This window comes from Sitophilus oryzae, unplaced genomic scaffold (genome assembly GCF_002938485.1).
Source record: "Sitophilus oryzae breed Bouriz unplaced genomic scaffold, Soryzae_2.0 scaffold_1440_pilon_pilon, whole genome shotgun sequence".
In the NCBI taxonomy this organism is placed as follows: Eukaryota; Metazoa; Arthropoda; class Insecta; order Coleoptera; family Curculionidae; genus Sitophilus; species Sitophilus oryzae.
This window is the reverse complement of record NW_022146105.1, coordinates 1,136,768-1,155,368: the sequence shown is the minus strand read 5'-3', so window position 1 is coordinate 1,155,368 and position 18,601 is coordinate 1,136,768. Positions and strand designations below refer to the sequence as shown.

Genomic DNA, 18,601 nt, shown 5'->3' with positions numbered 1-18,601 from the left:
AAATTTATTCCCCACTTGGGATATGCCAGACTGTCATTTTCATTAATAAAATGATTCACTTTAATAAATATGCAGTAATTATCACTGGGAAAATAAGTGGACTTTTTTAGTCTTTTATCTAGTCAACCCAACCAAAAATTAATCACAAATTGTGTGTAGTTTATTGTGAGTAGTGTATCCGAATATACTTTTATCAATGACTAAAGAATCCAAGGACAAATAACACCCGAGAGAAAATTGTGACGATGTCACCAAACAGTGCCACATATTTTTCTTAACCTGGCTGTTTGAAGAGATATTTATATTTTTTGATAAATATTTTGACTACGCCTATGGAGTATACGGTTGTATCATACTAATTAATTACGAAAAAAACGTATTAAAATGTTACCAAAAGGTACAAAACTAGTATAGACGTATAACACACATCAAATACATATAATATCAGAAAAATAATTATCGAATTCAATAAGAAAACTAAGAAAACACTAAAAAAGTGGAACGGACTGTTTATTTACCTATGAAACGTAACTCCTGGCTCTTTCTCATCGCTGCTGCTTTTACACTTGAAAGCTAAAAAACTAATCACCATTGTAATAAAGTTTATACAAAGTTCACTACACACAAACTCTTAAAAATCGCTAAAATTGTCGCTGGTGAGCAGATGATGACTCATTGTTTGGCATCAAAAGAATGGCGTCTAAGGTCACAAATTCTGCTGCAGCCCGTATATGGGCGTTACGTGCCCTTATATTCTTTAGTCATTGACTTTTATATATTCATCCACTGGGGAAATAGGTACAAAACCAAATCACTGCTTCCTGGACTATTCCTAAATTAACAACTTATATATTAAATATTTCTAATAGGTAATTTGTGTATTTAATTTTTAATAACAAAATTCTAGAGCTTACTCTTTATCCATTTTTAATTTTTCTCTGTAAAATTAAAATACGTTTTAGTTGGTTCAAATCTTATTACAAGCTGCTTAAAATAAGCCATTTTAGAATTTATTTTCGTAATTTAGAAAGAAGACATACGTTTTTACGGGTCGCTAAAGTTTCTTTTCCGTGTAATACAACACACAAAAAAAATGTTAATGTTTCCAAGTTTAAGTAGATTAGTCAGTCGGTCTTTATAAAAGTTGTAAGTTGTTCGCCTGTGAAATAAGGAATTGTTACGAGAGTTTTTTAAAGTTAAAGTGATTTTTCTAAGATTGAACGTCCCAGAAGCGACCATTGAGGATGCAGTATAGGGAGTGTATATTTGCATAGTTTAACACTTACTTAAGATTTGTTATGTTATCACGGTATTATTAAAAAAGATAATGCATATTTCGTCATAGAATATTTTATTGTACCAAATTCAAAATATTATTTATTGTTATTTAGAAATATATATCAATCTTTCTTCAATAAACTAATAAATAAATGCACAAAATGATAGCTACTTGTACAAGATTATACCGGGTGCGTCTCAAAAGTGGCTCACCCCTATAACTTTTTTTTAATTTTTTCAGGAAAAAAAAACGAGAGTTTGTATTTTAGTATATGACAAATTAGGATTAATTAGCGTATTCAATTGTTTTGGTCACTTCCTGTTTCACCCGAAATGACTATATCTTATGATTTTTAAATGACACCCTCGGTATTTTTTTACTTTATTCGATAAAAAATGATATTCTGATTACTCTGATTAGAATGACATATCATATGTCACCTTTGACATTCTCGCTTAATAAAAAATCCTATTTTAAATGTCATTCTAGAGTGCCATGGCTATATTAAAAACACTAATTTTTGATCAAGGGGCATTGGAAAAATAGATTTGATCGTCTAATGTTTTTAGTGTCTTGTCCTCGCTGATTAAAATGTGCCCAAATTGCATTTTTAATCATATCTCAATTTTTTCAAATGGAACGAGGATGGCTCTTTACCATATTTGGAAATATGCTAATGAGCCACCCTCGTTTTTTTTTTCGAATAATTTGATACCACACACTTGGTATTTCGAGTAAAATTTTCGGTGTAAACCGCATGTTATAATTTCAAATAAACTATATGCAAAATGTCAAAAGTTGACATATGGTATGTCATCCTATTCAGAGTGTTATTTTATATCGAATAAAATAAAAAAATACCGAAGGTGGCATTTAAAAATCAAAAGTTGTAGTCATTTCCGGTGAAACAGGAAGTGACCGAAAACAATTGAATACGTCAATCAATTCTAATTTATGTCATATACTAACATCCCAAATCTCGTTTTTTACCTAAAAAAATAAAAAAGTTATAGTGGTGAGGTACTTTTGAGACGCACCTGGTATTATATCAGAAAGCTATAAATAAGAGAATTCATATTTTTATTAAAGATTAGATCCCCTTTTAGTATGAGCTATAGAGCAGGACCTGTCAGTAAGTATTAAATGTTGCATTTTGCGATAGATCGTGCTCCACAAAATGAGCTTCTGCCTCAATAGACTTAAATGTAAATCTATTAATACACGGTACGCAAGTTTCAAACGTATATTAAACTGATATTCTTAACTAATTACCTGCCTCAGCCAAAAATCGGCTTACGTTGGAGGTTAGGAACGTGGGTGGCAGCCATTTTGCTGCCATTTCTGGTAGTGATTTATAGTTCACGATCTATTTTTGATGATCATTATAAAGACAATTGAATATTTTACGAGATCATAGAAAAAAGAAAACAACAACACAAAATATTTTATAAATTCAGCTGTCTCAGGAATTTTTAAGAATATATTGCCTATACTGCTTCCTTTCCCGACTTCATACGCTTTAAAGTAACAACTTTTGATTTAATAGTCTGGTAATAAGATTATTACAAAGTTTCTATATTCATTTATTTAAAATAGAATAACGTAATAATCTATTAAAATTTTTAAAACTGGCAAACATAAAACTTTCCTATTAAATAACGGTTTTAATAAAACTTTTCTCTCTTTCTCAGCTATTAAATGTTGTTGTGCCGCATTTAGACCTGAACTGAAAACCCGATTAAAAACTATTTAAAATTTTAAAGTTCTTGGTAAATCATTTTAAATGCAAAATGCATTAAATTTTCCTTTTTGTTTGTCTTGTTATCTTTTAATTATTTCAGGAATTCGATAGGTTCGTTTATTGAAATCACTGTATTAAAAGTTTAACTAAACTAATTTATCTCTTTTAGATAAATCATACAGTTACTATGGAGCAAAATAAAAACACTAAATCACCACAATACACCAAAACACTTTTACTTTTACACTGGACGCGCGTTTCGCTAACCATGTTACCATCATTAGCAGATGATTATAAACTAAAGTACAATCTACAAGTTGAGCGTTTATATACTCGCTCAGTGGGCATGGAGTAGGCGTGGCAAAATCTAGCCAACTGAGTCAGAGCCAACAGCATGCAGACAGGGATTTCACTAGAGTAGTTTTAACAAAGAACTTGAAAACAATCGTTTTCTCTCATCAAATTTACGCATGGAAATTCGAGGAGCAACAGCATTAATTGTTTCTAGATGTATTAGTTATTAGAAACACTAATAAATCGCCTGGAATTTGATATCTATAGGAAAAATACGACCACACGCAGATATATTCCTAATGAATCACATCATAGTGTTGAACATAAAATGGCTAGTTTAAATTTCTTAGTTCATAAGATTAAATAGTTTCCTACTTGAGCCAACGAAAGATATGAAATAGAAATATATCCTGCATTAGAATCGTATTTGAATGTATCAGATATCAATGTTCCTTATCACTAGTTGCGTTAAATTAATTAGAAACGTCCGGTATAGGTTAATCTGATTTCTTGAAAATTGACTTTTAAAGGTGCAGAAAGATAAATCTAAACGATTTTTCGATACCGTTTGATTTAAGAGTTATCCCGTGGTCTAAAAGGAATTTTAAGAATGTCAATTATAAACTTGTGTATAGTGCTAATTTGAAATTACCAACAATTATTAGGTAATCCAAAAGATAAAACACCTCCACTGGGAAGGTCGGGTATTTATGAAATTTCTTGTAAAGATTGTAATCAGAAATATGTTGGGCAAATACAGAAGATCAATATTAAACTAGATTTAAAGAACATTTAGCTCAAGATAAGATATGGTAGACCGAGGATAAATCTTTGCCGAACATATTGTTGATTATGAACATTGTATAGGTCTTAATAATTTAAAATTAATTAAACAAGTCTCAAATTACAGTCAATTAGATGCACTATGAAAGCATCAGAATTAATAAATGTAAATGATAGTATGAACAGAGTCAACGGTCCAATTCCTTCAAGTTTTTTGTTCCTACTACTCTAGTGGCGGAAATCTAACTGTTACGCTCAGTTTTCAGCTCTGACTCGGTTGGCTAGATTTTGCCACGCCCACTGGTGCCCACTGAGCGAGTATATAAACGCTCAACTTGTAGATTGTACTTTAGTTTATAATCATCTGCTGATGATGCTAACATGGTTAGCGAAACGCGCGTCCAGTGTAAAAGTAAAAGTGTTTTGGTGTATTGTGGTGATTTAGTGTTTTTATTTTGCTGTGTAACACCAAAGGTTCCAACCCTCAACTGTAATAGTTACTATGGATTCAAGATTATTTATAGATTTTCTTAATTAACTTCTTGCAGAAAAAAAATCACTTATTTGTATTGAAGGCACTAAACATTAACCAGGAATGATTAAAAGGCTCCCATTGTTTTTTTGAATAATCAGAATAAGCATCATAAGCAATCAAGAACAAACCAAAGCAATCAAAAACACGTTGTAAGCTAAAACGCGCTTGTCTACGAATTCCAATTGCCCAGTGCTTTCCAAATCTTGCTATATTTTACAATATTTTATCAATAAATGAAAATGTTACAGTTCAGCAAGAAGTTTCTTGCGTATCTATGTTTAGAAAAATTTCTACAATGAAAAACTGAAACGCGTTTTCATGTAAATTGTTTCAGCTATTCTAAAGTTAAAAAATTAAAAAAAAATGCATTTCCGCAGAAAATTTTTTGCGACGTACTATTCAAAAAGGCTTCCAAATATTAAATATACAAATATTTTTTACATAACTGATTTCGAATAATAATAAAAGTAATGATCAATAAAAAAACTGAAAAGAAATATGTTACAAGGCAATTTCTAGACCTTTTATACTGATGTTACTTTAAGCTGACTTGACAAAAAGAGATGTCTTCAATGCACTTCGTTTGTAGCGAAGAGCTATCGAAAATTGTAACATCAATTCTGAATGGAAGAAAATTTCGTCTTTGGTTGGATCTGAAACTATGTACGAAGTTTATTGAGTTTCGCGTTGCTAGATATTGAAAATTTTGTGGAAAATATAATTTGGAAAAACCGAAATCGCTCTTAATCAGTTTTGAAGCCCAAATAATTTATATCTAGGAGATCTAATATTTCTTAACACCTATGGGATACACGGTAAATTAGAACAATAACAACAGATATACAAAAAAATAATTAGTAATTTTTATTGAAATATTGTTTGTAAATTAGAAATTTTTGCTTTTGATGTATTTTTATTAACAAGTGATCGAAAAATAACAACAATATAGCTTATTGTTTCTCGCATAATCCAAATAAAAACAAAATTTGCTGCGTGATATAAAAAATAATTGTCAATGACTGGCAAATTGATATTTCTACTAAAACGGGTTCCGAAAATAATAGGTTATTGGAAAAAAATTGATCCTAATGAAACTAAATATGTCAAATAAAAGTCACAAAATGAAAAGCAATGTTTCGATTGCAAAACTCGAAATTTCAATTACATCTGCATAGACTGGTTTGAATTCTGTTGCATTCAAATATGTGGTCGATTTTAATATTTTTGTTGTTTATATAAATTAATGCTGTAAATGTAAAGAATTTGCGTAAATAAACATATATTTTTATTTTATTTTCAGGCATGGATTATCCAGGTAAGACACGCTTACAATGGTTTGATGTACTAAGTAAGTAAAATTGGTTTAATAATATATTAATAAAGGTTAGTCTTGGGTCGAGATTTCCGTATGTATGAAGAGTACAATGCGTTTATAACGTACTGAACAAAGAGAGGACAGTAAACACGTTGCCAAACGTATGAAATAAACCGAGAAACTGTGCACATCGCTAAGAGACGTGGAAGGGGATATAGCAGATTTGTCGCAGTTGACCGGTCGACCCAATCAATACCTCTGTTAGTACTTAAAGTTCTAGGGAAATGTGTACGTCATGCGTTCAGCTTCACAATTTAATTACGTCTCCTGATAATTAATTTGTTTATTTATTAACGAGTCGTTGTAATTTTCCCTGTAGCTGGATTTTTTTTAAGTGTAAGCTAGAAACACTTGCATTTTTGGTAAAAATAAGTGGAATTGAGTGGGTGTTCGATAGTGGTCGCGCTATTAGAACTCAAAAATCGATATCTCGAAATCTATTAGAAATAATAGATTGTAGTTTTTTCAAGAACTTTGTTACTATTCTGCTGTATTTTCTTTGTAGACAGTATGTGAAACTCTTTATCAATAAAAAAATTACACGATTGCTGAAAATTGCTATGCTCTAAAAGTGAATGGATGGATTGTTTACAATTTTTGAATTTTGAAAAAACAACCTTATCGAATTTGGTAGTACGAACAATGTTGAAAGTTATATTTCTTGTGTTCTTTTTACTTTCCTAGTTTATCGTATTACAATATGAATCAAAAAGATTACACTACTGATATAAGTTATTTAAAAATTTATTTTTTATTAATCGATATAATAAATTATTTGCTTAAATAATTTTAATAAATAATTTTAATAAATTATTTGCTTAAATAATTTTAATAAATTATTTGCTTAAATAATTTTAATAAATTATTTGCTTAAATAATTTGTTAATAAATATTTTCTTGTAAAGCGCGAACCCAAAAAAAACATTGCTGGTTTTTGTTTAATTTTTCTGAAGAGAGATTTTCACTAATTAGTTGAAATACTCTCCTCAGTGCTTATCTCGAGATTAACTACTAAGTCTTTCATTGCCTAATCCTATCTTTATTTTGTCAGTAATTACAATTTTTTGTTGCTTCAAGTACTTGACGATTTGATGAGTCTTAGGGTTTTCTTTAATTATCTAGTTATATTTTATAATAATGTTGAAAATAAATAAACAAAAATATTTCCAAAATTACAATATTAAAAAACTTTGATATTTTTTCATTATTTTGTGTTTTTTTATGTGATTAACTTATTTCAATTTTAAAAATATCGTAGATTGGCATGCCTCACTGTGAGTTGTTAATATTTTGACTTGATTGTAAAAGTTAGAAAATCGCCGTTTGGGAAGAATCTTCTTAACTTATAACCTAGACCTAATGAGCATTTAGTTTTCAATTGATGCCTAGAAATTGATAGAATGTGAAAGAAAATACCATTAAGGCAATGAGGAAATATCAAAAATCGTCTATATAACACGTTTATTCAGTGTCACAGCGTTATAACGCTAACAGCAAACACTCGTCTTATTACTTCAATTCTTAAATAGCAAAAGGGAGCTAAAAAATATCAGAGTCTGCAAAATGGTTCTTATGTTAACATTTTAAGCTTTTCCGATACCGTGGCATGAATGCTTAATATATATTTAAAATGCGAGGTGGAAACTTTGAAAGCGACAAGGCCGGCCCTGATTCCGTTTCTGGTGACAATGCGACTATGGAGAACGGCTTGCTACGGCTTTCCTATAAAACTTTCGTAATGAAATAAATCAGTGAAACCATTAAAGGTACAGTCCGTTTGCATTTTTATACCAAGCGAAAAAATTCCTAATTTAATGAGGTTTTTCAACTTTAAAATATGTTCCGTGGCTATTAGGTTTTTTATAAACTCTATTTTAGTCTAAATTATATGAAACTAAACCATAAAATGTTCTATAGATAAATGTCAGTACCATTTCTAGTATTTAGTATAGATTTACTTGAGTTATAACTGATTATACAGACTCAGAGCTTTGTTATAAGGCAGTATCTGAGACGACTTCGCAGAGGCTAGTACTTCTCCATCTCCAATATCAGTGGTACCAAATGGTTGTCGTTTCGGCGCTCTCAATCATGAGATATTCTAGTGTTTCACCATTTTCCCCACAGACTCTGCTATCGCCATTGTTTCTTAGCTTCAATCTAGTGACGCGTTCGTTGAGGAGACAGTATCCTGTTATAAACCACGTGACAATCCGAAGATTGTTCCTACTTAAATCAAGGAAAATCTTTTATTTTCTCGGTCGTAAGTTCTAAAAAAAAATCTTCGAGAGCCTTAAACCGTTGGAGGATTCTCATTCCAGGTTACGGATTGAGTCTTCCAGGTTCTTGAGTTCCGCTTTAAATTGGTTTCCACTTGGGAAGCAGAACCCTTCTTCTATCCCTTAGTGACCTGGCACCCAGAGTAGGAGGACTTTATTTTCTTTTTGGACTAACATTGCCCCAAAGTTTATACTTATAGAGAATAGAACAGTATTTGTTGGTGTAGTTCTACTACATAATCTTGAAAAATAAAAATTCTCATCATACAAATAAATATTGTTTCTTTCTTTAATGTTTCATTTGCACTAAATTGCTTTAATTTTTTTTTTAGATATTTTATATAGAAAGTGCCTCTAGTAAAATATATTAAAGAAAGTGCAAGACTTGCAAGAGCCTTGCAGCAAGATTAAGACCAAGACCAAGGTAGTCTTGGTTTTGATCTTGAAGTTTTTCAATAATAGATCAGTCATATATTGACAAAAAAATAACAGAGGTGTGTCGTGTATACTATACTATAAAACTGTGTATTTTTTATTGCAAAATTATATGTTCTAACTTAAAATAATATTTTGTAACTAATAAACTAAAGTTATTTTAGAGCATTATGTTATTTTAAACCATAAGAGTTTTAATTCATCCTTTATTTGGTATTTTTTGGCGAAAATCTTTTTCGAGTTGAATGCTATCTGCAATAAACATCCTGAAATCTTTTCGGAGTTTATCTGGCTCTGTTGCTTCATTTTCCTTTTTTAATTATTTACATAACTGCCTCGTAATGTCATCGTTTACATTATTTAATACATCCTGCTGTGTTAAATAAAAACAAAAATGGATTATGTTTTTATCATCTCAATAACACTGCATTTTTATTCACTTAAGAGCAAGCTTTCATACCGAAATATTTCATGCTTTGAGTCGCTTAGAATATTTATCGTAATATATATTTAAAGTAACTGAAAAGTTGAGACATATCATTTTAGATCGGGAATTTTTGAAATTATTTTTCCTCCTTTCTCTTATGCTTTAACTCAAAGTTCCTTTTCCTTAAAGCTTTTCCGCGTTGCAGTCAAACATATATTAGATTTAAAATCTGATATCTAAAATACTTTTGTCAGTTCTGACCCATTGATTTAATATCACTTTCTGTAACTATTCCTAAACTTTTCTTGAAAATAATTTTGATGTCGGAAGTTTTCCAGACTTCTTTATACAGGGCGAGTTATCAAATATGTCGACTTGTATAATATTTATGTTATCTCCTTTAATGTACAAATAAAATAATAAAAGAGATACAGTATTGTATCTGAAATAATTAAATATACTTAGTTTTACGAGTAGAATTTTAAATGGGATTAATAACTAGCTCAAATGCCAGTTTGGAATCGTTAGGTTTTATGAAATAAAGAGACTTATGATGTAAACTTATATTGGCAAGAAGTTGCGGAGCCTTTATACAACAGAACTGCAAAAGTTTTATAGACCCAGTAAAATAAAAATCGTGGAGTGAATTTTAAATTTTATTACAATTACAGAAACAGCTTTATAGCAAATGTGTTAAAAGTACGGCTTTTCTCACTTTAGCTTATTAAATTCAGCTATAAAAGAAATATATCCCGTACATTGTGTCAATATCAGTGAAAATATATGCGTCACTGCGAACTACTTTTTGAATAAAGAAGGAAAATGAATTCTATGTTATACTTTGTACAAAATATAAAATTTATTGTTTAAAAAAATATTTTAAATAAAATACATATTAAAAACTATTGATAATTTAATTTATGTTTTACTTAAGCTCATATTTTTCGTTAATTTTATTATTTAACACAACAATTAAAAATTAAAATCCCAAAAATATATAAACCAGTCGAACGAAAGATATTTTTGATATAACTGAAAAGAAAAAAACCCAAAGCCTGAAAACATCTTTCATAAAACGGATCTCATGGCAATAGGAATGTAAGCAAAGTTTCAAAAAATATGTATTGCTCAGTTCTAAAGAAGGAATTTTCGCTGAAAACTTGGCCCAAACTTCAGCTTAGTCCAAAGATATTTCTTGTTCTTTAAAATACCAAGTTTAGGGTTTTAATATTTAATAACTTTTAATTATACTCCTTTATTTCTTGCTTTGAAATCCCTTTGTCAATTGAATGTCTGAGCTGAGGTAATAATATTTGAATTAATGAAAAGGAATGAGTTTTCTAACTAACAGTTATAATATCTGTTGTAGATATTTCAGATGAAAAAAAAAACTCCCAAAAAAATATAATATGTGATTCTTAACATCATAAGTTATGTATAGGATATGTGTAAAGCGTCTAAATACATAATTTATTTCACGCCTTCATTAATCCCTTTTGAGTTATATAGAAGTTTAAAATTAAAAAAACAATTATTATTGTAATTTTCGGTAATATCCTGGACAATTATAAATAGGTAGTAGCATGTAGAATGAGTAGAAAGAGGGTTAATCACCGCGACCTTAAAGATATATTGTGTCCCCCTTTCTTGAGTTATAACTCATCATACAGTCTATAACCCATCTACATTTTGTATGGGGGACAGGGTATTTCTCATCATCCTCTGACAACAGCTGTTTACCCTCCGAGGAGTAGACATCTACCCCCTACGAAGGTATACACCCTTCCACGGTTGGAATTGCCCTCCGTGCCTTTCATAGTCGAGGAGTTTGACTCCTTATAGCCTCCTTGGATTTGAGGTCAATTTCTATTGTGAGGACCCGACCATGGTCCTTCTCTCTCGAGTTGATAACTTGCCAACTCGATGTCCTTACAGTGGCATTCTGATAAAGCTGGTGATACACCGCTAGGGTTAGTCGGTCCACTTCTACAGAGCCCCGCATGTAGAAGTAAGGGAGACGAGAATACAATGGGTTACTGCCTAGTGTACCTAGGTTGAGACCAATAGAGGCTAGTCTTCTACCTAGCCACGCATCCCTTTGACCTGGTCCCGTCATCGTAGGATTTATGTCTGTGGCGAGGTTGTCTCTTCTTGGTCCAGGCGGTTAAGCCAAGACCCCCCCCCACACCTTCTGCCCGTGATACATGACCACAGACAGTGGAAGGTGCCTGGTATGATGGACAGGGTAGTCCCGTCCGGCATCGTTATACGTTTTGCTGAAATTCCTTGGCCACGACACCACAGCCAGGGACAAGACAGTGAGATGCTCCTTAGACCCAGCTAAAGTGCAAGAGGGGATTTTCCTAGCACCTGACTAGGAGATTTCCTACATTTCCGACAAGGTCTTGCATCTCCTAGAGGAGTTATAGGTAATTAATGAATCTTTATGTCTAGGCAATTATATTCATGAAATTTATAGTATTTAACTTAAAGTCAGGGTTTTAGTAAGATTTACAGTTTTATTTTTACTTATAGTGGACTTTGGCGTTCTGTTTTTTTTTTATTTTATAAATCAAAAACAAACAAACAACAAAACCGCTTGAAAGTCTAAAACTTCGGACTAAATCAGCACAAAATCTATAGGTTAAAATCCTTCAAATTGGTCTGAAAGATCAAAACATTAAGTTTTGAATAGCAGATTGCACCAGAAAGGTAGCCTCTATAATTTATTAAGATTTAATTAAAATATCAGTCAAAAATATTTAGAAAGTGTGGAGTTTATTACCTTAAGTTAATTCAAGCAATTGAAGCAACCTAGTAACAAACTCTTATTGCTCATAGAACACTGATCTATTATTCACTATTAAATAATATATTAGTGTAAAATAATAATACACTAAGTAGAAATATAATTATTATAAAGCAGTGTTTTAAAATAAGGAATAAATGACCAGCTGGAACCGGAAAATTACGGACATAATGGTTCAAGTCCTGATCCACATTTTGTACATAAATTAGTCGTTGAGTTGTGTCATCCGAAATTATTAATCTCATATAATATATCGCCGTCCTGAAGTATATAATTAATTAAAGCAGCGAGAGAATATCCGGACAAAGTAAAAAGGACAACAAATTAAGTTGACAGATAAATATGGAAAATATGGATTTAATATTTGTTTGGAATAAGTTTGCCCATTCGCCATTCGTACAACCCGGGACCGTCATATTTCAGTTGTTTTAGTGGGGACATGTTCCCGTGTAAACATCTATCAAAGGCAACATGAATTTCGGAAGAGACAAATATCTCCGAGGAAAGACAAACGTCAGTGCTAAAAAGAACGTGATTTTTGAAGCGTCGTCCCCATATTTTATTTTCTCTAGAAATCTCTTAGTAATTCTTATGCTAAACAAAAATAACAAGCATTCTGTTTGCATTCTGTTTATTTTAGAACTCAAAAACAAAACAACATTAATTTGTTTTGATTTTTTTAGTAACTTTTTTTTGTACAGGGTGGTCGAAATTGGTCTGTTTTAACAGAGAAAACCTATTTCCTTACTAGATAGAGCAAAACCGACATATATGTCATGGGCTCGATTTTTGAGACACGTTTAATGGCGTAAACCGCCTATCGATATTTTCACTGCCAACTGAGATACCGGGTCTTTTTGAATTTTTTGCCATTTGGAAAACTGCCTATAACTTTTGTATTTCGCGGAATAATAAAATTCTGTAAAAACGTTCTTAAGGCACTTTTTTAAGCACAATCCAGTGGCGTAGTCAGTTTTTTTTCTATACTTGCTCTTTTTGTCCGAAATAATAAAAAATATTTTTTTTTAAACGGAAATCATAGTTGGCTATGAACTTAAAAAAATGCTGGCGTTAAACCCTTTCCAACGATATAAAGTTATGTGTATTTATTTCTAAAAATGAGAGAAATATTAGATTATTTATCTTTGTATCGAAGCGGGCCTTGATTTTGTGTTGACCTAGTTGCCTAATTTTTTTTTCCACAATTTAATATTCTATGTTATTATTTATCTGCATAATTAAAAACTTTTGAAAAGGTAAACCATCACATTTTATATTAGTATTACCAATTACAATTAAAACGCCAGGGTTACAACTGAACTATTAAATGGAGAATTTAGAGAGAATTGGGTTGGAACAAGGGGCCCATATCTTGGCCTGCTAGGTTCTGTGATTTAACTCCTTTCGACTTTTTTTTATGGGGGAAATTAAAAGACCTTATAAGGGAAGAACCATTGGGACGAGAGAAGAATTGCCGAAGGCTGTTATTATAGGCAAGCCTTTGGACTTATTACACCAGTTCGCTTAATAAATCGTTGTAACTCTGGGCGCAAAAGATGTTTATTATGTATTCAACAAGGAGGTGCTCAGTTTGAACATCTTTGATTTTTTTAGAAAACCATATTCGTCACTCAAAAAATACGTTCCTTTAGTTTTGTTCTTTGTTTATTGTGTCAATTTCAGTTGTAATTACTAATACTAATTATATATAAATAGAATGTTAATTTACATTTTCAAAAGCATTTAATTATGCAGATAAATAATAATATAGAATATTAAATTGTGATAAAAAATAATTAGGCAAATAGGTCAACACAAAATCAAAGCCCGCTTCGATATAAAGATAGAAAATGTAATATTTCTCTCATTCTTAGAAATAGATACCCATAACTTTATATCGTTGGAAAGGGTTAAACGTAAGCATTTTTTTAAGTTCATAGCCAACTATGATTTTCATTTAAAAAATTATATTTTTTATTATTTCTGACAAAAAGAGCAAGCATAGAAAAAAACTGACTACGCCGCTGGATTTTGCTTAAAAAAGTGCCTTAAGAACGTTTTTACAGAATTTTATTATTCCACAAAACAAAAAAGTTATGCGCAATTTTCAAAATGGTAGTAAAATCAAAAAGACCCCGTATCTCTGTTAGCAGTAAAAATATCAAGAGGCGGTTTACGCCATTAAACGTGTCTCATAAATCGAGTCCATGACATCTATGTCAGTTTTGCCCTATCTAGTCAGGAAATATGGGTTTTCTGTTAAAACAGACCAATTTCGACCACCCTGTACACATTATTTAGATATGTCTTAATTGGTCTATACCATAAGCCAGTCTGTGCAGAAAAGATCATCTGCAAAAAAAAATCGATCAGATACTGTTTTGGTTGTGAGAATTAAAATCATCATTATCACTACAAAATAAGTTACTTTTATACAGGGTGAGTCTTAAATAAGTGCCTAAATAAGTTAATAATTTTAGGGATGTTATATTTCCACCCCAGAAACACGTTTTTTTGCAATTTTTTTTAAATTTGAAAGTTTTTTAATAAATTTTAGAATTTTCTTTAAATGTTTTGTTAAAAAAGATATCTAATATCTTCATATTATGGCATCTTTTTGGAATTATTTAAAAAGCGGTAAAAAGAAAATATGTTTCTTCTATCGAGATCGACCAGCCCTGAAAATATTTGCACTTATTTAAGACTCACCCTGTATAAACCGATATTAAAACCAGTATAGATATTTGACGAAAAAAATATGAGACTGGAAAGAAAGAAAGATCTAGTGATCTATTGTGAAATAGGCACTTGTGTCCATAAATTTGTGTTTAAATGTTCTTTTTTTTCAGTAATCCCTGTTTATGTTCGCTGGATAAATAAAAACATGATCTTTTTTCTCACACTGCAAATAAGGTAAATTTTAATAGCGCCACTAATGGCATTTGAACATCTTCCAACAATTGTAGTGCAATAAAGACCAGCTTAATCCTTCCTAGCACATTCTCTGCTGCATCTGGATCTTATAAATAATGTCCTTAAAATATCCCGAGCAAAAAGCATTGTCGGCATTTACAGTGTCTTTTAAGATTCAAGTTTGCGGTGCTATTCTTGTCCTTTTAATTTATTTTCCTGTTTAAATTTTATTTTAAAGAAAATGTTCGTCGGAATATTACACAAATACTATGAATATTTTAAAACCCATTTGCTTCTCGCCATTTTCAGAAAAATACAAATAATGTTCCATTATTTTATTTCTGTAATTTTAAAAGCAATATAAACTTTTTTCTAACGAAGCGGTAGATAATATCGATAAATAAACATATAATAATGCAAGAGCAAATTTTATTTCACGTTTCAAAACATAAATATTGTAAAATATAAATCACAATTTATTTTGCAACAAAATGTTTTATCGAAAACCTGCCACGATATTTACAAAATGCGTTTTAATAAAAATAAAATAGATTTGAGGATTTTAGTGTTTTTATAAAACTGTGAAAGTTTATGTGCGTGTACTTTCCCAGAGCTATTTTTATTCATTTACCTAAAAATATATCTTTGAGCCAGTCTGATATTTCGATACAGTAATAAATTAACAGAGAACATACCTAATGTTAAATATATTGGATATATTTTCAGTTGTAGGTATTTATTTTTAAAATGATAGCATTTCGATGAAAAATTTGATATTCTCGAATACATAAACTATACTATAAGCATCTATTGCTGCAGTTTCTCTTATTATACGGCTGGGTGCAGCAATATGAAGATCATAAATACAATGATAATATATAGTCTGCGAATCTATATATAAATGCGCCAAATGCATTCATGCACACTTAAAATTTATCAGTCGAATGCTGGCTGCTGCCAGAACAGATATGTTTTGATAAATAATTGTCCCTAGTTTGGTCAATTAGCTCACTATTTCAAAGGCCAAGCTGCTATTTTTATTTTGTCTTTGCTTTGTCATATTCGGTTTGGTTTTAAATTGATTTAGGCACATTTCTATTCTGAAATTATAAATTTTGATATTTTGAAGTTTTTTAAAATGTATTGTGATAAAACGCTGATGCAAAAAAACGCAAGAAAAATTTTTTTCGTCAGGTGTTTTTTATTTTTTATTTTTAGTCCTATTTTAATGAACTTTTTAGCAAACTGTATATAAATCTATCAACTTTAAAACACTCTGTGTAATAATTTCATTAGTAACTTTTCCTAAAACATTATTTTTCAATCAGAACTATATCTCTTGAACATTTTATTTTTTGACTCATGTTTACACATGCCTTGGTTAATTTTTAAGAGAGAAATGAGTTTGCCACCAACAATTTGCATTTTTTTACGCAATCATTACTTTATGATGTTATTTTTTAATATCACGAGGTGGCTTTGGTGATTATTGTCGTAATGTCATATCACTTATTTTAGAATTCTATATTAAAATTTTAAAATAAAGTTAAAATGAAACGATACAGGCTTGGTTTGGAACACTAACAGAACTAAGGATATTAAAAAAATAACTGTAACAACTAAGTGTACAACCAAACAAAAACACTTGTAAAAAATACTCTAATACTTTGTATTGCCTCCCCCGGCTGCTATAACATCGGTGTGTACTGTTAATGAGGCTACTAATACTCATGATCGAAAAAAACGGCGTCCAGTTGGCTTGGAAATGACGATCGATGACATTTCCTATATAAGTTTTAATATAAATAATAATTATAATTTAATTATTATATAATTATAATAAATATAATTTTGCATATAAAATGACAGCGATCTTCATTTCATAGCCATCATTAATGCCGTTTTTATTCAGTCATACGATAGATATATCGTTATATTTTTCTATTTTTCTTCAAGGATCAAGCGAATATTCATAATTTCGGCCATCTTCAGCAAGATGGCCAACAATATCAATCAAGATTTAACAATGACATTTACAATATTTGACACAAAGAACCATATTCAATCGTACACATCAATAATCACCAAAGCCATCTCGTCATTATGAAGAATAAGAGAGGGTAAAAAACAACTCTTCGATTAACTCTGTATAATAAGTCAAATAGTAAAATTTATAATAAACAAGAATTTACGAATTCTTTTGATATATGTAAAAAAAAAGTAACATTTTAAACTTGACCAAAATTTGCTTCAAAATAAAGTATTACATATTTCAAAAAGAAAGTACATCTCAGGATATTTCTATGGAAGAATCTCTATATAAATTATTTCCTAAAATACTTATTAACGTGTTTTGTAAATAGCCCTGTATAATTTACTGGTGTTTTAAAATTGAAAAGAAAGATCTACACGTCAAATGCAGACGAGCAATTCGTCAAACTCGAGAGCAGCGCGTATCGGTGATTGTTTAAGAGAAAATGTACATGGCGTCATGACATACTGATATCAAGCCAGTGATATTCGCTACTCTACCCTTATATCGATTTCTAATTCAGACCTAATTGTCTGCAATAATTACGCAAGGTTTTGTGTTAAGAGTAAATGGAAAATTAAATTTACAAGTGGAGCACTCATAAATCTGACACACACTTCAATATCGATTTGATTAGCTACGTACTTTCAATATTTTGTCAGTTAATTAGTTTTTCACTATACTTTTTCTTGCTTGATAGGAACCTAGCAATATTTGCTTTTGTTAGGCATCATAAATTCCCCTAGGAGATGCAAGATTTTTTTCGTTGGTGGGGACACCTCTAGTTAGGTACTAGGAGAAATCCCTTCTGGTACTTTGACTGAGAGTATATCTTAGCGGAGAAGGGGTACGGAGATACCTTCGACTGCTCCACAAAGGATTTTCTCCAGAGGAAGCAAAAGCGAAAACACTGCTCGAAAAAGGGGAGAGTAAAGGACCCAAAAGACAGCCTGGCGTAGCTACCAAAACCTACCAAAGGGCAAGAGAAAGAGCGAGAAACTCTCACCTCTGCTCTTGCAAGCAGAGAAAAAGGCAGAATGAAAAGCCGTCCAACACCGAGAGGCAAGCAGAGACGTATCACCAGCGTTGCCAGAACTCCAATGTAAGGACTTGGCGAGTCATCAACTCTTGGAAGGAGGGCCATGGTCAGATCTTCTTAATAGTAATAGCCTTAAATCCAAGGAGGCAATAGAGAATGAGAGATATATCATCTGTTATAGATTCGGGACAACACCAATAGCCGTTCTAAGGACAGGTGGAGAAAATGGAGACAGATCCTCCAGCATCCACCTACGGTTACCTCAACTGGAGACAAACTCTTAATCTGTGAAGGGCACGGAGGGCTAAACACCAACCGTGGAAGGGTATATACCCTCCTAGGAGGTAGAGAGAATAGATAGAATACTCCTCGGAGGATTAACTTGTGTTACCAGAGAAGAATGGAAAATACCCCATCCCACCTACAACAGGAAGATCGCCATGTATAATGAGTGACTGTGTGACGAGTTATAACTCATAACTGGACACAATATACCTTAAGGTAAGATATTAATCCCCTTCCACTCATTCGACATTCTACATTCTTGGTATCAAAAATAAAAAAAACTAAGTTAATTAGAGTTATATGATACCAAGCGTCACTGGTTGTTTCTCCTAGAGAATTTTTCTATGAATAACGACATTATTAACGTCAAATTTA

At 31.2% G+C, this 18,601-nt stretch overlaps 1 protein-coding gene across 5 annotated transcripts in view; it reads left to right on the top strand.

The window, feature by feature from the left end:
- The window catches only part of LOC115876692 (agrin-like), a 272,204-nt gene that overhangs the window by 177,496 nt on the left and 76,107 nt on the right, over positions 1–18,601 (top strand). For 3 of the 5 annotated variants that reach the window (XM_030892578.1, XM_030892576.1, XM_030892574.1), the window contains one exon: positions 5,933–5,980. In XM_030892578.1, coding sequence (XP_030748438.1) covers positions 5,933–5,980 — 48 coding nt within the window. The remainder of the gene's footprint in view (positions 1–5,932; positions 5,981–18,601) is intronic. The other 2 variants (XM_030892575.1, XM_030892577.1) reach the window with 1 other exon arrangement.